We start from the raw sequence: 22,379 nt of genomic DNA, 5'->3' as shown, positions 1-22,379 counted from the left end.
GCTCGCTGTCTTGCTTCCTCCACTGGGGGTCTTCACGATGACCTGGCTCACTGTGGGGAACAGCTCCTGGAGGCAGGAGGGAGCCCCGCTTGTCCGGGAAGGCCTGTGTCTCAGGGGGATGCTGTTGTGGGTATGTGGTGGGGCTGGAATGAGGGCAGGGGTCCTTGGTCTGAATGTCCCACTGGCTGGCGCCACACGAGGGAGCTTGCACAAGTGTGGGGCAGCGGGGGACAGGGAGGAGTGAGGCTTCAAGGCCATCAGCCATGAAGCATCAAGACATGGAGTTGGGTCCTGTGACTCTCCCAGAGCAGAGTTTGATACTGGCCTGCTGGGCTGGGAGGTGCAACCCTGCAGTGTTTCCCCGCACAGGGATTTTACCGTGTGTGTTTCTTTATGTGTCATGACCCCCACACACACACCTTTGGTTTGATTTTCTGGACACGATTTCCTTCCAATCTTTCAACTCCATGTCTGCTCTTCAGAGCAAAACCCGCAACTCCTGCTGGTCTTTGCACTTGTTACTAAACACAAGGTCAGGGCTGCTCATCCCTGGAAAGCCGGCACTAGAGAGACAGGAGTCAACTCAAGGCCACGGCGAGGCTGGTAGCCAAGGGGGCGGCGGCTCCTGGTGTCGCAAAGACCATCTCAGGGTTATACAGTAGCAGGGCGGCTTTGAGGGGAGCAGTGAGAGTGGGAAAAGAGGGCGTCAGGAGTGAGGGGGTGGAGGGTGGGGCCAGCTGCGGGTCAGCCTCTGGCTGGGTGAAGGGGACTGGCGGGGGGCCGGGTGGTTTTGGTTTGCAGCCGGGGATCTGGTCCTCCAGCCACGCTAACTGCGGCTTCAGGCCGCTTCCTCACGGCCAGTTTGTGGAACTCTTCAGCCAGCATGGTTTACTTGTGAAAAGTCAGCAAGGAAAGCAACTCTTTGTACCTTGGAGGCCAAGGAAGGGGCCCAGGCTAGCTTCTGTCGCACACGGTGTGGGGTGGGTGAGAGGGAGCGCCTCTCTGACTTCCCCGAGCCCTCTGCTGTGTCTGACGTGGCTCAGGAGGAGTGGGGATGCTGGCTCTGTCCCTGCCCCCGTCCTCTTCCATGCTGTCCCCTTCCCGCCTGGCGGGAATACCAGCCGCACAGCTTTCTTTCCCCTGGGCCCGTCTGCTCCCGTGTGCTCAATGTCACCCAGCTTTGCTCTCAAGTAAGAACCGGGGCGGGTGGGAACCCAATACGTTTCCAGGAGAGAAAGAAAGTAAGGCGAGGGCTATGTTTAATTTTCTGTGACAAGGCAAGTTGCTGCTCCATTCCGTTTACAATAAAACTGCAGGACGCATCCCCTCTGATCTGCCTGTGCCAGTCCATTGTTTGAGCTGATTTTCACTTTGTTCCTCCTGTTTAGGTTTCACTGCGGCATATCCAACGCAATCCTCCATTCCTTTTAAGTCGCAATATTCAATAATTCCAGAATCAGAAAAGAAAGGATTTAATAGTCAAGCCAGGAGATTTTATCACAAAAAGGTAACTTCCTGGTATTCCAGCCTCTTTGCCTCTTTAGCCCCCTAGGACAACTTTCCATCAGGCTGCTGCATCTCTCTGTGAACAGTAGGGGGCAGTGTCACCCAAGGAGTCACAGCACCGGCGCCTTAAGGTGTGGATTACAAAAATGAATTAGAAAAATGTGAAATCCCAGGGGAAACAGCTATGTCTGAACTTATGGTGCCAAAAATATCAAACTGAACCAAAATATTTTTTAAATAAAAATAGACTTTAAAAATTATAAGAATACAGAATCCAAAAAGTGTATCCAATAAAAAGGAAAAATGCCTCTACCTGCCTTCTTATAAGAGGAAATCACATGACTTTCTTCAAATAACAGAAGAGAAGAAACAGGTTTAATAAATTTAAAATTGGCCGGCGCCGCGGCTCAATAGGCTAATCCTCTGCTTGCGGCGCCAGCACACCAGATTCTAGTCCTGGTTGGGGTGCCAGATTCTGTCCCGGTTGCCCCTCTTCCAGGCCAGCTCTCTGCTGTGGCCCGGGAAGGCAGTGGAGGATGGCCCAAGTGCTTGGTCCCTGCACCTGCATGGGAGACCAGGAGAAGCGCCTGGCTCCTGGCTTTGGATCAGCGCGATGCACCAGCCGCAGCGGCCATTGGAGGGTGAACCAACGGCAAAGGAAGACCTTTCTCTCTGTCTCTCTCTCTCACTGTCCACTCTGCCTGTCAAAATAAATAAATAAATAAAGTAATAAAAATTAAAAAAAATTTTAAATTACCACACCCATATTTAACTTCTTTAAACAATATGTTATGGCTGTTCTTGAATTCCCCTCATCTCCATCCTCCTCCCCAAATCTCCTTGCCTCTCTTTTGCTCTCTGATCTGGAGGGGTTTGTGTGTGTGTGTATGTGTGTGTTTTAAGAATTATTTTATTTATTTGAAAGACAGAGTTACAGAGAGAGGTAGAGCCAGAGAGAGGTCTTCCATTCCACTGGTTCACTCCCCAAATGACCGCAATGGCCAGAGTTGAGCTGATCCAGAGCCAGGAGCCAGGAGCCAGGAGCTTCTTCCAGCTCTCCCACGTATTGCAGGGGCCCAAGGACTTGGGCCATCTTCTACTGCTTTCCAAGGCCATAGCAGAGAGCTGGATCGGAAATGGAGCAGCCAGGACATGAACCAGCACCCATATGGGATGGCTTTAGCCCCTGCACCACAGCGCCGGCCCCTGGAAGATTTCGATTGGCTTCTGACGCACCCTAACTTGATTTGGGATCCCTGGGGTCTAGCCGTCTCATCAGCAGGGGGCAGAAGCGACCCGCGGGCGTTCTCATGTTTGAAGTTCTGATTTCTCCAATGTAAATAAGCCTTTCAAAGGGTGTTCTTTCACAGGAGTCATCCTGTCAGTCACCTTTTGCTACATTCTAAGCACTGTTTTCCTTTTTGAATTTTTTATTTATTTGAAAGGCAGAGACAGAGAGAGAGAGAGAGAGAGAGATTGATCTTCCATTCCCTGATTCACTCCCTGAATACCCCTAACAACCAGCACTGAGCCAGGCCAAACCAGGAGCCTGAAAATCTATTTGGGCCTCCCACGTGGGTGGCAAGGACCCAAGCACTTAGGTCATCATCTGCTGCCTCCCAGACTGTGTTAGCAAGAAATTGGAGTCAGAAGTAGAACTGGGACCCAAACCAAGGCACTGATATGGAGTGTGGGCATTGCAAGCTGCTCTTAATTGCTGGGCCAGATGCCTGCAGGTAAAAGTGGGGTTCACCCCCTTTGCCTAGAGAGCAAAGAAGGGATCAGGAGATGTGAGGTCTGCATGCAGGCAAGTTGGGATGTTGAGGGAGCTTGGCTGGCCCCTCCCACCTGGAGCCTGAGTCCTGCTTTGGGAGCAAGTTCCTGCTACTCCTAAAATTGTGGGATTCTAGGAAAGAAATAGAAGAGAATATAGCATGCACACAGAGAGTCTTTTTTTTTTAAAGATTTATTTATTTATTTGAAAGGCAGAATTACAGAGAGGCAGAGGCAGAGAGAGGGTCTTCCATCTACTGGTTCACTCCCCAGATGGCTGCAACAGCCAGAGCTGCGCAGATCCAAAGTCAGGAGCCAGGAGCTTCCTCTGGGTCTCCACGTGGGTGCAGGGGCCCAAGGACTTGGCCCATCTTCCACTGCTTTCCCAGGCCATAGCAGAGAGCCACATCAGAAGTGGAGCAGCCGGGACTTGAACTGGCGCCCATATGGGATGCTGGAACTGCAGACCGTGGCTTTACCCACTGTGCCACAGTGCCAGCTCCACATGTATAGTCTTAATTCTTGTAGATTTTCCCCAAAGCTGATATATATGTGTTCGGGAGGTTTCTGTGTTCTCTCTCTAGTTTCTCTATGGTTCTATGCTTCTCTCTCCCATGTTCTCTCTGGTTTCCCATGTGTCAACGTGATGGTAATTTCTTGCCTGTCTCTAGGGTGCCTGCGGCCCAACCTTCCATGAAAATCCTAGCTGCCATTTACTGCTGATCCCAGCTATGTGTCAGATCACTCTCAACCTGCGCCTCTAATCCTCGGAGCGCCGCTAAAAGGAAAGGTTTATGATGTGAATACAGCAGGGGAGGAAGCCGAGGCTTAGGGACGTGGGGAGACCCACCCGAGGTCACACAGCACAGGGCCTGGCACCTGAGAGTCTCAGATAGGTAGTTGCTGAATCAATGTTGAAAGAATGAGATCTCGGCCCAGGCCCAGCTCACGCAAAGCTGCCTGTTCTTCCACACAACGCACCACGCCTCCTTTTGTGGCCTGCCAGGCTGTAAATTTGCCCTCTGAAAGCCGGCATGTTTGTGGCACGGCCCTGGAAGACAGAATCCGGGAGAGGGGAGGATGCCCACTCGTGTGTGGGCCCCAGCCTGCCTGATCCCGTGGGGAAGACGCAGTCTAAGTAGCTGCACTGGGCAGTTAGCATTGGGGTTTGTTTCAACCAACACAGAAGCATTGGACGCAGTTCTAGGGTACATGAGATGACTCAGTGCGCGTGCACTGCAATTCAGGCTAAACACACATGGCTCTCTGCTCAAATAGTTACCACCTCCTGGATGAAAGCACTGAGAACCCTCACTTCTAGCTTCGAAAGACAACCACCCACACAGGCACATATATACACACACTGACACACACCAACACACTCACATGTACACACACAGGCACACACATTAACATATATACACATTCTTATACACTCACATGGGCGCACACCCACACACATACATACACACACATGTACTCACAGGCACACACACACTCATACACTCACACACACCCACACATGGATATACACACACAGGCACACACATTAACATATATACACATTCTTATACACTCACATGGGCGCACACCCACACACATACATACACACACATGTACTCACAGGCACACACACTCATACACTCACACACACCCACACATGCATATACACACACAGGCACACACACATATATACACATTCTTATACACTCACATGGGTGCACACCCACACATATACATACACACACATGCACTCACAGGCACACACACACTCATACACTCACACACACCCACACATGGATATACACACACAGGCACACACATTAACATATATACACATTCTTATACACTCACATGGGCGCACACCCACACACATACATACACACACATGTATTCACAGGCACACACACTCATACACTCACACACACCCACACATGCATATACACACACAGGCACACACACTAACATATATACACATTCTTATACACTCACATGGGCGCACACCCACACATATACATACACACACATGCACTCACAGGCACACACACACTCATACACTCACACACACCCACACATGCATACACACACAGGCACACACATTAACATATATACACATTCTTATACACTCACATGGGTGCACACCCACACATATACATACACACACATGCACTCACAGGCACACACACACACTCATACACTCACACACACCCACACATGGATATACACACACAGGCACACACATTAACATATATACACATTCTTATACACTCACATGGGCACATACCCACACACATACATACACACACATGCACTCACAGGCACACACACACTCATACACTCACACACACCCACACATGGATATACACACACAGGCACACACATTAACATATATACACATTCTTATACACTCACATGGGCACATACCCACACACATACATACACACACATGCACTCACAGGCACACACACAAACACACACACATGCATATGCACACTCATACACTTACATGGGCACACACCCATGCACTCGCATACGCTCACACCTCCCCACACTCACATACATTCACACGCACATCCAAGCACACACACATATACACACTGTCCCACATGCACACACAGGGCAGTCTGGTTTCCTGCAGACACCCGTCTGTGCAGGAGAGCGCCAGAACCTCCTTCCCCTCTCTGAAAGTCAGCTTTTGAAAAGAACTCTGGTTTCCCAGAACATTGTTTACTGAGGGCACCAAGGTGGCGGCCAGCCAGGGCCACAGGCAGCATGGGATACGGAGAGAAGCGGAAATTTGACCCGACTTTTCAGATGCGGTCACGCCAGCATGACAGTGTGAACACTGACAATCACCTGCGTATTCGCAAGCATCTTACACACACACACACACACACACGACTGTGTGGAAAGGGCTGGAGTCTCTGGTTCTACTCCTGTCCCCAGCCGTGTGCCTTCGGGGCCACCCACTTGCCTTTTCTGAAACCTCAGACGTGGAGGAGGCAGCAGCTGGGTCTCCCCGAGTTACAGAAGCAGGAGCACAGGTTCTGACGCTGTGCCCGCGGCTCCGGTGCTTCCGGAGGGAAACGGGCATGGAGCAGTGAAGGGTCGCGTTTGCCGTCACCGGTGCTTTAGTGAGGCAACGCTAAGGCTCCAGGGACCACCCCTCCACCCCTCCACCCAGGGATCGCACCCTTCGCGCCTCAGCCTATCGCTGGTTGTGTCCTTGCGTTCGTTCTGTGACCCACTTACTGCTGCAACAGCGTGTCTGGCCAGTGTGGCCGTGCACCCTCCGGGCCTCCTTGCCCACTGTAGACTCCCCATAGGAATCCTTCCCAGGGCTCAGTGTCTGGATGGGCCGTGGGAGCGTCTAGAAGGGAAGTCGTCCTCCTGAACACTGTGCTGTGATGTGTGGATTCACGTCTCTGCACCATTGCTTCCTTGTCTTAAAAACAAGGGGGTAGGGGCCGGCGTTGTGGTGCAGCAGGTGAAGCTGCTTCCTGCAATGCTGGCCTCACGGCGGCTCTGCTTCTGCTCCAGCTCCCTGCTAACTCGCCTGGGAAAGCAGCAGAAGGTGGCCAAGTGCTTGGATGTCTGCCACCTGCGTGGGAGACCGGGATAGAATTCCTGGCTCCTGGCTTCAGCCTGGCCCAGCACCAGCTGTTGTGGGCATCTGGGGAGCAAACTAGTGGATGGGAGATGTGTGTGTGTGTGTGTGTGTGACTGTCCCCTTCATAAATAAGTACATCTAAAAATAAAGTAAAAAACAAGGGGGGATGTTATCATAGTTAAGCCCACAGCAGAGAATGCTGTTCTAGCCCTTCCAGGTGGCCGTGAACGTGTCCTTGTCAGACACAGGCACCGCGACCTGTAGGCAGGCACAATTTAAAGGTGCGTGTCTAATATGCAGGCAGATTGTACAAAGTTCACACTGTCTGCTCACTAACTTGGTGAGAGCCTGGACCCCAGGTGTTCGGCCCCGCAGGGGTGTTGGAATGAAAGGAAGCTCAGTTCACAGAGATCACCAGGTCAGAGGGACAGTGGCCCTGCGGGGGAGCCCTCAGCTCTGCTGCCCCACTTCCTGCCCTTCTCCGGGGTAGCCCCTCACCCCCTCCTCGGAGTCTACAGCCATGGTCTGCCAGGGCCATGTGCTCGGCTGGCCCTGACCACTTGCCAGGTTCCCTGCAAGACTTTTCTGTTCATTCGCTCCTTTAATCCCCCAGAAAACCTCAGGAGCCAAAGTCCTTCCATATCCCCAGTTTTCCAAAAACGACTGAGATGAAAAGGGGGTGAAGGACTTTCTCGGCCATGGTCAAGGTTGGCAGAGCGAAGAAACGCCATCCTGGCACTTCTGCCCGGCATGATGGTGGCCTGAGGGCCCCTTGGCAGCAGTCCTGGTTCTTTCCAGACCCCAGACTCCTCCAACTGGACCAATGCGTGGCCACTCAAGCCTGTGCAGCTCTCACTGGGCCCTGAGGCTGCGTCCACTTTTCCTCATTTGGGTGGACCTCTTGGTCCCCTTCCTGGAATGTGGGGGCTACTACCTGGCCACCCTTGTGTCTTCGCCCCTTGGCCTAGGTCCTGGCATACAGTCGGTGCCAACTGATGCCTTTTGAATTGGATTTTTGCCCATGCCCACTCAAGGGCTCTGGGGCTGACAGTGAGCTGCTCCCAGAGTTAAGGAAGAGGAAGACCCCAAAGCAAAGGACCCTAGATGCTCTCAGAGACAGACTGGCTTTTTTTTTTTAAGTTTTATTTTTTTATTTGAGAGGCAATCACAGACGGAGAGAGGGAGAGACAGAGAAGTCTTCCATCTGCTGGTTCACTCCCCAAATGACCGTAACAGCCAGAGCTGGGCCAATCCGAAGCCAGGAGCCAGGAGCTTCTTCTGGGTCTCCCACGTGAGTGCAGGGGCCCAAGCACTTGGACTATCTTTTATTTCTTTCCCAGGTACATTAGCAGGGAGCTGGATTGGAAGAAGAGCAGCCAGGACATGAATTGGCGCCCATATGGATGCTGGCGCCAGGTTTAACCTACTATGCCACAGTGCCAGTGCTACAAGACTGGCTTTTAATGGTGCTTCCAGCGACAGGCATGGCTGCTCTTGTCTGCTTGTACTTCCCACCTGGCAAGGCTGGTGATGGGCAAAGCCTTGGTCCCCACCACCCCCAGCTTGCCCGCAGCTGCTCTTCCCCCGGGGGAAGAAGAAAGCCTTGCTTCAGGAGCCCCTGCGCTCGGTCTGGTTCTCCCTTAGGGCTCCGTGCCCGGCAGCCTGTCTCATGTGCGCACAACCCTGGTGTCTCCTGGTTTCAGGTCTGGTTGCCCTCTCTCTAACACAGCCTGGGGGGGGGGGGCAGGGTGGGGAGGGCATTATTCTAAGGAGCCAGGCTCAGTCACCAGCAGTTGAACCAGAAGGGCCGCGGTGACCAGAAAGCCTCTGGGATAGCGCCTCCTTGCCTTCTGCTCAACTCCTCCGCCCCTTGCCCCTGGGTCACCACAGGGGCCAGCAGCACAGTCTGGGGACACACGTCCACCTCCCTCCACTCTGCTCTTCCCAGAGTCGCAAGTGAGGGGGCCCTGGGGCCCGTGCAGGCTCTCCTGCCTTCTGGCCCGTACTCCCCCCACCTCTGGGCTTCCAGCAGAGTGGATGGTGCGTGGTCCTAAGACCCTCAAACTGCAGGCAGTGGTGAAAGGAAAGTTGTTGCTCCCCGAGCGTGAGACTCTTGCAGGCTTTGCTGGCAGACGAGCCCCGGCGGCCATCTGGGGCCAGTCCCCTGCTGCTCTCCACTCCAGCCTCTCCGCCTGCTCCTCCTTCTTGTCCGTGCTCCCCGGGCCACGCCAGCTCCCCACCCCCCCAGCAGAGCAGAGCAAGGCGAACGTCTGAGAAAGCCGAGCTTGTGTGCTGTGTGGCCTGTGGTCCAGCAGAGTCTGCATTCCCTTGCCAGAAAACCGCTGGGCAAACCCACCTGCCTGGTAAACATGAAAGTGTTGATTGGGCAGAATTTATGAAATCAGGACCAGAAAGCCCGGGGTACGTGGAGCTGTACCTGGTTCTCTGTGCACAACAGGAAGTCTTCCCGGAGCCGACAGAGGTCGCGGCAGTGAGGCCGGAAAGGCCCACTTTCCTCTCTGCCCCTCCTCATCAGCTCTGCAAACCCATCCCAAGGTCAAGTGAAGGCAGCTGCCGCCCTGAGCTTGGCACATGAGAGGCTGCCCGTTCAGGGCTCGAGTCCTCCAGAGAGGTCTCTGAGTGTATTGCAACCACATCGCCCCTTGCTGTGTGGGGCGGGGGATGGAAACAGGGGGTCACTCACCCTGTGCTTGGTCCTACCCTGAAGGTCTTCAGCTTCCGAGGGCAGGCCCTGGCTCTGGTGCAGCTGTGCGGGCAGTGTGAAGGGCAGCGGGGCAGAGGACGGCGGCCCTGTTCTACCCCCGGCACGTGCATTGTCTCACATAGGCTGGCCGAAGAGCATGGGGAGCAGTCAGCATGCTCTCTCCCTCCCCACACCCAGTTTTCTTGGGTTGATTTGGTTTTTGCCTTTCAAGGTGATCTCGGCCAGGAGGCCAAAGGGGTAGCTAAGTTCCCAGCTGTCACGGCCTGGCTTCTGTTCTCTGGAATGCGCTCTGGGAGGCCTGGGATCACCCACGCTGACACAAAGTGTGAGTCTGTGACCCCCAGAGAGCTGCCCGTCCACCTCCAGAAGCTGTAGGAGATTGCCTGGGTTCTCCACCCTGGACCTGTCCCTCCCAGGAACCCAAGAGGGCATGGCATGAAGATAGTGATGAGCTGGCAAACCAGCTCTCCCTTCCGCAAAGACGAGCTCTGATTTATAGCGTTTGCCCTTTGCTGTGCTGTAAATACTGCCCCCCCCCTCCCCCGGCCAATTCCAAGATGCCACCTGCCACACTTCTGCGTTGCCAACGGTTGCCCTCAGGCTGCCCTGGCCAGCCCTCACGTGCTGCTGCCCAAAGCACTCCCCGTGGACATTCACTCTGAGCAAGCTGGCAGCTGGCCATCCCCCAGGCCCCAGGGGACAGTCCTCCGTCTCTTTTTCCTGGACTCAGGCTAGCCGCCTCTGTGCAGAATGAAACCAGGACCAAGGCCCACATTTAGCAAATAAAAATGCATGATGCCCAGTAAATTGGAATTTCAGATAGATAACAACTCTTTTAACAAATGTATGTTCCACACATTGCATGGGATATACTTATACTAAAGCAGCCCTGTGTTGTCTATGAAAACCTAATTTCATGGGGCTGGGTGGGATGGCTGAACCATTGAGCCATTGTATCGTACCTGGCAATCCAGCGAGCGAGCACTCAGGAGAAGGCTGGGCGTGGATAGGCACGCTGAGAATGTGCCGAGAGACCGGGAGCTGTAGGTGTGTGTCTGTCTTCACCATTCGCTGTTTGAACCTCGAAGCCATGCTTGCACTGCCTGCCTTAATCTGGCTGAGATTCAGGGGCTCTGGAAGCTCAGAAGCACCTCAAAGCCCAACACCTTGAGCTTAAGGAAACCAAGGCCCAGCGAGGTGACTTGCTCAAGGTCACTCTGTTAGCAGCAGAACTGGGACTAGGCATTCCCAGTCAGGGGGGCTTAAATGTCTCTCATAGCCTGTGTGGTCTCATTGGAGAGTTGGTTGAGTTCTGTAGCAAAGAGGAGGCTCTCTGGTCAGACTGCCTGGGTTCGGATTCCGGCTCTGACATTTACCAGTGACGGGGCCTTGTGTCTTTCCTCTGGCCCCATCTTCTCAACTTGAAGTTGGGGGTTAAATGAGTGAGTGTACTTAGAGCACTCGGAACGGTGCCTGTCACTCACAGAGCACCCAGTCTGTGGATGCCTGTCCTGCATGAAGCTCCCTAAGAAAACTGTCTCCCTGCAGCACATGGAGTCTGCACCCACAGTGCTAAGTTCTTCCCGACTCTCGCTTGGGCTACTCACAGACCTCTTGCTGCCTGTCTCACTGTCTTTTCTGTCCACCAGGGTTCATTGTCACCTATAAGGCAGATATCTGTTCCCCTGCTCCCACCTGCTAAGGGCAGGGGTCAGAGGCCTCACAGCACAGAGGAACCTACTAATAGCACGTGTGGCCATATCCGTAATATTAAACCACAACCACACACAGCCCCAGCCAGATTGGAAAGAGCTGGAAGGCCCCAATGGCACTTGAGCCTTCTTTCTGCCCCAGGGAAGGCAGTAGGGACAGTGGAGTGGCAGAGGCTGCAGAGAGCAAGCTCTGGAGTCAGGCTACCCGGGTTCACATCTGGGGCTCGCCACCTGCTGGCTGTGGGCGTCACGTCTCTGGGCTTCATTCTCCTTCCAGTACCCCGCTAGGAGCCCCATGGCAAACAGCTTGTGTGAGGAGTGAGTGAGCAGGCACACACCCTGAGCTTGGCACACGGTCACCCACAGCAGGGCACATTCCTCTCTACCTGCTCAGTGTTTTTCTCTATAAAATGGGTGTCTGTGGCATGAGACAAACTTCGAGAAGTCACTCTCTTGGGCTGGCGCTGTGGTGTAGTGGAGAAAGCTGCTACCTGCAGTGCTGGCATCCCATATGGGCGCTGGTTCGAGTCCTGGCTGTTCCACTTTCTATCCAGCACCCTGCTAATGTGCCTGGGAAAGCAGTAGAAGATGGCCCAAGTCTTTGGGCTGCTGCACCTGCGTAGGAGACCTGTAAGAAACTCCTGGCTCCAGGCATTGGATCAGCCCAGTTCCAGCAGTTGTGGCCATTTGGGGAGTGAACCAGTGGATGGAAGATCTCTCTCTCTCTCTCTGTCTCTCTCTCCCTCCATAACTCTACCTTTCAAATAAATAAATATTTTTTAAAAAAGCAAAAAAGTCCCCCTCCAGACAGGAGAGCATCCTTATCATTCCGTGCCACTTGCTTGGCCACCTTCTGTCAACAGTCACTTGCCCCTGCTAACGAGCCTGGCAAACGAGATGAAAGCCCAATTAACTGTGCCAGCAGAAACGAGCCACAGATGCCACTTCCAGTTATTCCTCTCCCACATCCCGGCATCAGCTAGCAGCAGAGGCCCATGGGCTTGCCTCTTTTTTTCTTTGAGAGTCAGAAATGGTGCTGTTTGGGCTGAAGGTTGTTGTTTCATTTTGCTTTATAAACAGAAACCCTCCCTGATTTCTCTTCTGAAAGGCTCAGGAGGAAGCTGAGTCAGGTGGGGTGCGGCTAACGTGCAATCGGTCACCCTTCCCTTGCTGTGGGTTTGGCTTGCCCAATCCAGACACACGGACGTGCACATCAGCCGTGTCCAGTGTACCATTTTACGCTCATTTCTCTCGTGACGTGGAAACACAACAGCGTTCTCTTGGAATGCAATGTGGCATGGTGGAAGGCCTGAGGGCTTTGGGAGCCACAGCCTGGATTGGATTTCCAGCCCCACCATTTGGCAACTGGTTGGAGAATGGGCAGGTTGGGAAGTGGCAGAGCAGGGCTGCCATCTGCCCAGGGTGGTGCCCATCCTGTGGTTAGACAGTCAGTGGGTGGGAAGCTCACAGGATGGGACTGACGCTCTCTTGCCTTGCAGGATGATGTCCCAGGTCCTGGGTTCTACAACGTCACTCACCGGTCTCCAGTGTCCAACAGTGTCTCACTGTCCAAGAAAGGAACGGGCACTTTCCCCTCCATGGTGAGACCCCCTTGTCTGCAGTAACCGCTCAGTGGTTTCCTCTCTCTGTTGCATCATCTTGGGCTGGATGTCTGGCCCCTTCCCTCAGAAGGCCTGTGGTTCTAATTAGGAGGGTAACCGCCGCCTCAGATTTCATGCAGATGAATTGGACCTTGAGTCTATACCTTTTTTTTTTAACCATCATGCATTTCCAGGACAAGAGGAGAAGCTGGAGGAATATTCAGAACCTGATGGCTCAAACCCAATTTTATCATGGAACAGACTAAGCAAGTGTTTCCTGAGGTTTTTAGGTTTACCAGGAAAATGTGACTCTCTACCTCTTGTCCCAGTCCCTGGCGAATAATCTCATAGGGTTGCTCAAATGATCGAGAAATCTGATGGGGACCAAAAAAAAAAAAAAAAAAAAAAAAAAAAAGCAGGCAGAGGACCTGGAATTGAGGGATTTCATTGCCCGTTCCTCTATGTAAGATGTGGGACTTTATCTTTGTTGAGAGCTCTACCAGCCAAATAGCTACAGGCAAGTACCAATGGCCTTGACCTGACTTGGGCAAGATTGTCTTTTTATTTAAAAATTATAAGTTGTCAAGAAAAATGGGTTTGTATAGAAAGGGGAAAGAGTCCCGCAAGGGTGCACTGGCTGAAGTAGAAAAGTGAGAAAGACAGCAAACCCTCACTCTGACATTAACCCAATGCACGTGCCTTCTTGTCCCTTTAAAAGTTGTAATAATCTCTTGTATTACGACACCTGACATTGGAATTGATTTTTTTTTAACCACACAAAGGGACTATTTAAGATACACTGAATGCAGCCACTTCTTCTTGGAAGTCGAGTTTGGCAGAGCTGAATTCTCAAGGGGCAAACCAAATCTGGAGTTAACCCCCCTTCCCAGAAAAGCTGAGCTCGCACCTGCCGCCAGGGAGTTCACAGAACACCCAGGCCTCTACCTATTTTTCTGCTCCCATTCCTGCTAGGAAAGAAACTCAAAAGCAATCGGCCAAAGAAGTGCCGTCTCATGGTGTCCTGGCACAGGGGACAAGGCCTCAGCCCGCTCCTGACTCAGCTGAGAAGTCTTGATGTGACCTCAAGCCCGGCGCTCTCCTGCGTCCGCGTTGCCTCATAAAAGCGGAGGAGACTCCCTGGAGGCTGCGGGCGAATTGCAGCGAGTGAAACACTCTTTGAAACTGCAAAGCATTATAAACATGCGAAATGTTGTGGTTGTTACCACCTGAGTCACACACAGTACTTCCTGCAACACCTAGCTTCTCTCCCTGAGGAGTTCTTTGCCAAACAGTGACACAGCCCATTCTGTCTTGATGCCAAAAAAAAAAAGGGGGACTAAATTGGAGCACACAAGCAGTGCCGTCCTGGGCTTTACCCACAGTAACTTTCCAAATGGCGAGGCGAGGCTACCTGGAGAAGGGGCCGGAGCAAGACGTGGGTATCACAGAATCGAAGCAGCTTTTGGGTCTTTGAAAAGCTCAGGACCAAACCCAAAGAAGGCAGGGGCTGAGTTGTTCGGGCTTCCTCTTCACCGCACCTTGTCGGGCCTGGGATGTGGATTTCTGTTTATTCACGGGTAAGCCCCTGTGCCTGAGGGCAGGGGCCTCCCGTGGAGGTGCAGGCTTGTCTGTGGGTCCCCACCTCCTCCGTGGCTCCTTCAAACCCGATGAACATTTCCTCTCTCTGCCCTTGTTTGTGATTTTCACGCCCAGCCCCATCTCCACTTCCAGATCTCAGGACTCAGAAGGAATTCAAAGCGACTGTGATCAGAGAAAGGGCGGGACGGCCAGGAGAAGTGTGATGATGGGGGAGGCGGCCCAAGAAACTCTGGGGGTCCATGGGGTTCAGAAACTTCCTGGTGGCTGTTGGAACGGCAGCAGCCAGCCTTTCGGCAAGCTCTGTCATCTCTCTAAGTCCAGATGGATTAAGGAGCTTCACCAATATGTTCGCAATCCTTGCCCCAGAGTTTTTCACAGCCCTGGCTAGGAAATGAAATGAGACAGGCGGGCGGAGGTTGTGACGGCGTCTCTGTATTTGCATGGCGGTGGAGGTGGTTCTGGGAAAGCTGCGATCTGTGGGAGAGAGGCTCATAGAAGCCAGGATCTGACTGCACGGGGGACCACAGGCCTGGGAAGGCAGCCGTGGGGTGTGCAGGGCTGGTGAGCTGGTGTTAGGTGGCTACACTCTGAGTGCCATTATGAAACTTTGTCTCTGCTGAGAAACTGAATGTTTTCTCCAAAAGCGTTATGTCAGTAGGTATTCTAAGCCAAGAAGGTGCTGAGGTCAAATCAGCTCGCCATCACCCAGGGCCGTGCCTGTGCACCCATTCCTTGTGAGAGTGGGCTGTCTGAGGGAGGCAGAGTGCCTGGGTGAGAAGGTTGAGCCTATCCCTTACCATAGTATCCACTACTCAGGCCCATCACAGGATTCAACACAACACCATGACAAACACTTGGCTCACCACTGGCCACAACACAAAGGCAATGCGTGTGGGGTGTCCTCACTTCTGCAAACGGCAAGAAATCCTTACTACTCCAAGGCAGAGCTGAGACTTGAACCCAGGTTGGGGTCGGAACAACCCAGGCTTTAGCCGGGAATGCTTCTGCTTCTGGTGGCAGCTCCACCCCAGGGGCCACAGGCCACGGGCCACGAGCCTTGGTTGATCCATCTGCCAGAGGCCGAGAGCCAGCACCACCAAGCACCTTCCCTCAGCCTCCCCCACTCTCTGTGCTGGCAGAGTTGCTGACCCCTATCAAGCAAGCGGAGAAAACCTCAAGCTTTTTACCGGAAACCTATGGGGGAGATTTTGTTTTATCAGACTCCCGTACTTGTCGTGCTATCCTAGGTTCAGTGATGTTATCGCCGAGTTTCTATGGCTTTTGTCCCTGTTGGTTCGCAAACATTGATTGTGTTTGTTTTTTAACTGAAAATAGTTGATCATGGCTTCCTGAAAGGAGTGGGGTTGGTTCTGTGGGAACAGCCAAAATGTCACGGGATTTTCTGAACAGGAATTGGGGGGATGGGTGGGTAGGAGGCGCGGGTGGGCAGCAAGCCTTGCACCTGTGAGGTTTCGAAGCAGTTCAGATGCTTTCCCCATAGAAACAAGGCGGAAGAGTCCACCGCGCCCCTCCCGTCACTCACCCAGCAGCTGATGAGTCGGCTCTAAGCGGCCTACAACAGCGCTGGGTGGAAATGCATCAATGGCTATTTTCGCCCAGTTCCAAACAGCAGGTGAATAATTTGAGTTAGTTTACAGAAGTTGGAGCAGGTCTGAACGTGCATTTTTCAAGAGCAAATCCTCAGAAGCCTGAGGCAGTTTATCGTTGTACCTGCTGCAGTCTCGCCTCTCGTAAAATGCTCTCGGGGCCAGGGCTGGGCAAGGTCTCTGACATCTGTCCTTCCGGGCCACAGGCTTAGGTGCTAGTGCTGATTGCTGTGGCTTGCTCTTCGCAGAGTGCCCGCTTGGACCCCATCATTTCTAAATTCCCTGCCGCCAACGCGTACACCCTCCCGTCGGAGTTCACCTCCAGGAAAGACTTCAGTGATTCCTGTTCCAGCATGTTCCAGTTGCCCAGCTTCATGAAAATTCCCAAATGTGAAACTCCTGCACCAAACCATTACAATGTGAGGACACCGCCTGGGACTGCTAGAGGGACGTTGCACGGTCTGCCGCGATAAGAGGAACGGGGGTGGGGGGACAAGGGAGTGTGGGGGTCAGCGTCTCAGTGCAGTTGGGGAGCCGCTGCCATCGGCTGACTGCCTGGTGGGGGCTTCCAGCCCTGCAGCACTCTCAGGGGGCTTGCAGAGCCCAGACAGAAGCGGGGGAAGCGGCGGGCAGACCAGCCCTGATGAATACTCAATCCAGTCACTCCCGTCCCATAACCTTTCTGGGACAGAGTTTTCCCATCTGTAACAATGGGCACGTTATTTATCACTTCATCCGCAGACACCGTTCACCTATTTCAGGTTATTCCAGGGGAGAATAAGCTCCTGTCTTTCCGTATCAGAAAATTGCTGCTTAACCGTGACCCTCTGCCAGTTCGGACTGTGTCGTAATCACCGAGGCAGAACGGTGTGGATGGGGAGGGGGTGGAGTTATGACGGTTTGGTCCCAATCTTGACTCTGTGAATTCATTGCTATATGGCCTTGGGCATGTCCGTTGCCCTTTTAAAGACTCAATTTACTGATCTGTGAAGTGGGCATAAATGCCTGCCTCCTACCATGAGAGCAAATAGTCAATGGGTCCATGCTGAGTGCTTGCACAGCACTGGCACACAGGGACAACACAGCTCCTGGCTCTTGGCCGGACTGTCTTTGGGCAAGTCACACTACCTCTGGGGCTGCAACTGTGGAGTGCAGCACATCACCTCCATCCTCCAGGGTTGCTCTTAGATACAGGTATGGAAGCACTCTGAAACATGTAAGCTACGAATCGAATCGTACGTATGGCATTGGTGTAATAAGCCATATTTCCAACGGCTCTGTTCTTAGGATACTTCATTTTCAATTTCCTGTTTTAAATTTTTTAAAATTTATTTGAAAGACACAGAGACACACAGAGATCTCCCATATACTGGTTTACTCCCCACATGCCCACTATACCAGGACTGGGCCAGGTCAAAGCCAGGAACTTGGAACTCCATCCGGGTCTCCCACATGGGTGGCAGGCACTACCTGCTGCCTCGCCGAGTGCCTGTGAGCAGGAAGCTGGACCCGTGAGAGCGGCTGCGACTCAAACCCGGCTTCAGAGAATGGGACGTGTGCGTCCCACGTGGCATCTAACCTCTGCACCAAATGCCCACCGCCCCTTGTTCCATTTAATAGTCATAAGTCACACTTACTTTTATAACTCTGGAGACCCTGTCCACCGGCCAGGATTGAGGTCATAAATTATAATGAGTTCAAAGCAATATGAGCCTGCCAGACCAACAGTGTCCAATACGGGAGCCATATATGTCATTTAAAATTTTCTAGTAGTTGCCTTTAAAAAGTAAAAAGGAACGGATGAAATTAATTTTAATACTAGTTTATTGAACCCAAGTATCTAAAATATTGCCATTTCAATAACAAATCAATCTAAAAATCATTAATCAGATATTTTAAGAAGCTTCTTTTCCCTGCACTGTTTTTGAGATTTGATGTAGACTTTAGACTTTTAGTGCATTTTACTTTAGACACCCACGTTTCCAGGGCTGGTGGCCACATGTGGCCGGGGGCTGCTGTAATGGGTGGCACAGCTCTAGACCCATCTCTACTGGGATCATCAGAGCCTGAAAAGGAGGAGGAGGAGGGTGAAAAGCACTTTTCATGGAACCAGTGCAGGTCTAAGGTTATGCATTCATCACATTCAATGCTCACAAGAATCCGTGAAGCGGATAACGCCATGCCCAGCCTGCAGAAGAGGAAGCTGCGCTCCACAGTTCCCCAGCCCAGAGCCATCTTTTCATGGAGGCAGGCTCAGCAGGAGGCTGAGGAGGAAGCTGCGGGATGCTGGGAGTCGCTGTGCTCTGGCCCTGTTGCCGCGCTGGGCCAGGCTGGTGACACAGCCGAGAGTCCTGTTGGGAACGCAGCTGAGGAATAGTAAACAGACAGCATTATAACAACCTGTGGTCAGCTTCCAGGGAGACCAGCAGGAGCCTGAGAGAGACTACAAGAGGGATCCGGGGACTGGCAGCACCACACACGTTAGGTGATGAGAGAAGGCTCCAAGACTGACACAAGGATGGGGGTGGTGGTGGTGGGGAACAGCATGTGCGAAGTCCTGGGGCAGCAAAGAGCATAGCCCATGAGAAGCACAAGGCCAGCAGCTAGTGTAGCATGAGAGAGAAAAAGGGAGAAGGAGGGGCAGAGACAGGAAGCTGCCGGTTCACGCAGGGCCCTGGAGACCCTAGAAGGGAACTCAAATTGGGTTCTCAGTGTGCTGACAAGCCCATGAGGGCTCATGATTGTTTAAATGTGATTCTGAAAAGTAACCCATGCTCTTCTTAAAATGCACTTGAGCGGGAGGGAAACCTGTGAGCCAGAGGTGGAAGCCCCTTGCAACCTGCTCCCCAAAGAAACCACCGGTAATGCTCCCCCCGACCCCCAGCGCTAGGGACAGCTCTGCACAGCATGCGGCTTTGCTACTTCTCCGCTCCTTAGCCTTCCCTCCATGGTGTCACAATCCACCTGCTCCATCCTTGTGTTTTTCTCCCATAACCTGTCGAATAATTTTTTTTTTGACAAGCAGTTAGACAGAGAGAGAGAGAGAGAGAGAGAGAGAGAGAGAGGTCTTCCTTCCGCTGGTTCACCCCCCAAATGGCCACTACAGCCGGCGCGCTGTGCTGATCCGAAGCCAGGAGCCAGGTGCTTCCTCCTGGTCTCCCATGTGGGTGCAGGGCCCAAGCACTTGGGCCATCCTCCACTGCACTCCCGGGCCACAGCAGAGAGCTGGCCTGGAAGAGGGGCAACCGGGATAGAATCCGGCACCCCGACCGGGACTAGAACCCGGGGTGCTGGCGCCGCAGGCAGAGGATTCGCCTAATGAGCTGCGTTCTTAGTCTTCTGGGGCCATCTTGCAGTGACACACACTCCGCGTATAAAGACGCCCCCCCCCCCCCCCCCAGCTGCTGCTCTGTCGGGGTGAAGAGTAAAGGCTGAAGCACTGTTTTGTCCACAGGAGGCTTTTTCTTCTCAGAGCAGCAGACAATGGCTGAGTCAATTGGCGAGGAGAAGAAATACGCTAATCCTGTTAGCCACGCTGTGCTCTGAGGCCTGCCAAGCCCCTCTCTGCCTCCCCGGTCCCCTCCCCTCAGCTCCAGTCATTTCCCCGGGGTGCTGTGCTGTTACCTGCGCTCCAGTATCCTGGCTCCTTGCCCTGTGTCCAGTAATTAGCCCATCCCATCTGGTGCTTTGTTTGCCCTCTCTGCATGCAGTCTGGCCATTAGAAAAGCTAAATTCCTCCACCTTTGTCAACAGGAAATCAAAATACCATCTGCATTTCTCGAGAAACTTTTTTTTTCTTTTGGGACACAAGAGTATCACCAAAAATCAGCCCTTCCTGGCCCCAGCAAGCAGTTTCGCTGCTTCAGTAAACGTTCCCAGCTGGCAGGCTGGGCTTTTACTGCACCTGTTATCTCATGAATACAGACGGCTGACTGCAAATTGGCATTTAAAGTATTTATGATTCATGCGTAACAGAAGAATGATCTCAAGAGTTTGTTTAGCGCCCCCCCCCCTTCTTTTCAGACTGGGCACTCAAATGTCCGTTGGATGGAGAGGCCACAGCTCGATTTCTGCTCCATCCAGAGAGCAAGGGAGTGCATACGCGTCCATTCACGACCTTAAATCGCGTGGTTCCTTCATGTGCCACGGGTGCTGACTTTAGAGAAGGACTGGACAGTGAGGAACCCACCGAGGAGGGGTGAGGGACAGTGAGGACTAAGTGTGCTTAAAAGAATAAAAAGGGGGCCGGCGCTGTGGTGTAGTGGGCTAAGCCTCTGCCTGCAGCGCCGGCATCCCTTATGGGCACCAGTTCTAGTCCCAGCTGCTCCTCTTCCAATCCCGCTCTCTGCTATGGCCTGAGAAAGCAGTGGAGGATGGCCCAAGGGCTTACACCTCTGCACCAGTGTGGGAGACCTGGAAGAAGCTCCAGGCTCCTGGCTTCGGGTTGCCCCAGCTCTGGCCTTGTGGCCATCTGGGGAGTGAACCAGTGGATGGAAAACCTTCCTCTCTTTCTCTTCCTCTCTCTGTCTTTAACTCTACCTCTCAAATAAATAAATAAATAAATATTTTTTAAAAAACAGTAAAAAGAGTAGAAAAAGAATGAAAATGACTTGCATGTGTAGTATTGCACATTCTTCTTTTTTTTAAATTTTTTATTTCATAAATGTGAATTTACAAAGTGCAACTTTTGTATTGTTGTGGCTTCACCCCCCAACCTCCCTCCCTCCCATGGCCCTCCCCTTTCCCTCTCCCATCCCACCCTTTATCGAGTTTCATTTTTAATTACCTTCATATACTGAAGATCAACTTAGTATATACTAAGCAAGGATTTCAACAGGCTGCACTCACACAACCGCACAAGGTATAGAGATTGTTCGACTAGTAGTGTTTTTACATTTCATAGTAAAACACATTAAGGACAGAGATCCTACGTGGGGAGCATGTACCCAGTGACTCCCGTTGTTGATTTAACAATTGGCACTCATTTATGACGTCAGCAATCACCCGAGACTCTTGCTATGAGCTGTCTAGGCTATGGAAGTCCCTTGAGTTCACCGACTCTGAACTTGTTTAGTCAAGGCCGTGTCACAGTGGAGGTTCCTTCCTCCCTTCAGAGAAAGGCGCCTCTCTCCTTGATGGCCTGTTCCTTCTGCTGGGGTCTTGTTCACCAGGGTCTTTCATTTAGATTGTTTTTTGCCACCGTGTCATGGCTTTCCATGCCTGTGAGACTCTCATGGACCTTTTAGCCAGATCCGAATGTCCCAAGGGTTGATTCTGAGGCAGGAGTGCTGTTTTGGGCATTTGCCATTCTATGAGTCTGCTGTATTGCACATACTTCTTAAAATTAATACTTATTTATTGGAAAGGCAGAGAAAGAGAGAGAGAGAGAATCAATCTTCCATTCACTGGCTCAGTCCCCAAATGGCTAGCTACAACAGCCCCAGCTGTGCCAGGCCAAAGCCAGGAGCCAGGAACTCCACCTTGTTCTCCCATGTGGGTGCAGGGACACAAGCACTTGGGCCATCACCTGCTGCCTTCCCAGGCGCATTAGCAGGGAGCTGGACTGGAAGCAGAGCAGTGGGGACTTGAATGGGAGCACCGATGTGGATGCTGGTGCCAATCACACACACTTCTATCACCACATCTTCTGCTACATGGTTCTATCAACTGGCCCCATGCCTGACAAAACTCAGCAGCAAATAGACGGGGGTTATCTGATCCGTTTTATAGATGAGAAAACTCACGTTCAGAGAGCTGCAATGACCTGGGCAGGCTCGCAGGGCCTGCCTGGGCAGCAGGGAGCTGGGCTCTGGGCCATGTTGGGTGGCCAGACCTCTGCTGGGGATCACAGCCCCAGAGCGCTGGGGCGGGAGGACCCCAGAGGCCCTGTCTCTGTGACCTTCTCAGCTCACGTCAGTCCATTTCCCAAGGACAGGCTAGCACTGGTATTTTCATCCAGATTTGCTGCTTGTCCAGGCAGGGTGACAAAGAGAAAGAAAGGGAAGACTATGATGTGGGGCTGTGTTTTCTGCCCCCAGGCCTCTCTCTCCTGCTGCAAGCAGAAAAACAATGTCTCTGCCCGAGCTGGGTTCATGTCAAAAACCAAGAGAGGTATTTTCACTGTTCCTGAGACTGGACCTCCGCCAGGTAAGCGGCTGCCTGGCACTGGCCTTGACCTGAGGGCTGAGGCTCCAGATCTGATTTGTGGTGGGGGTGGGGGTGGGGCCCTGCTGCTTCGCAGGGAGT

General features: G+C 52.6%; 1 protein-coding gene across 1 annotated transcript in view; it reads left to right on the top strand.

Moving 5' to 3' along the window:
- Positions 1-22,379, top strand: part of STPG1 (sperm tail PG-rich repeat containing 1) — a 52,077-nt gene that overhangs the window by 17,518 nt on the left and 12,180 nt on the right. Inside the window, exons 3-6 of the mRNA XM_062193170.1 lie at positions 1,389-1,507; positions 12,826-12,927; positions 16,382-16,552; positions 22,172-22,280. Of these exons, the coding sequence (XP_062049154.1) occupies positions 1,389-1,507; positions 12,826-12,927; positions 16,382-16,552; positions 22,172-22,280 (501 nt within the window). The remainder of the gene's footprint in view (positions 1-1,388; positions 1,508-12,825; positions 12,928-16,381; positions 16,553-22,171; positions 22,281-22,379) is intronic.

Source organism: Lepus europaeus, chromosome 5 (genome assembly GCF_033115175.1).
Source record: "Lepus europaeus isolate LE1 chromosome 5, mLepTim1.pri, whole genome shotgun sequence".
Classification (NCBI taxonomy): Eukaryota; Metazoa; Chordata; class Mammalia; order Lagomorpha; family Leporidae; genus Lepus; species Lepus europaeus.
Note: the sequence above shows the minus strand (reverse complement) of the source record. Positions and strands in the feature narration are given on the sequence as shown.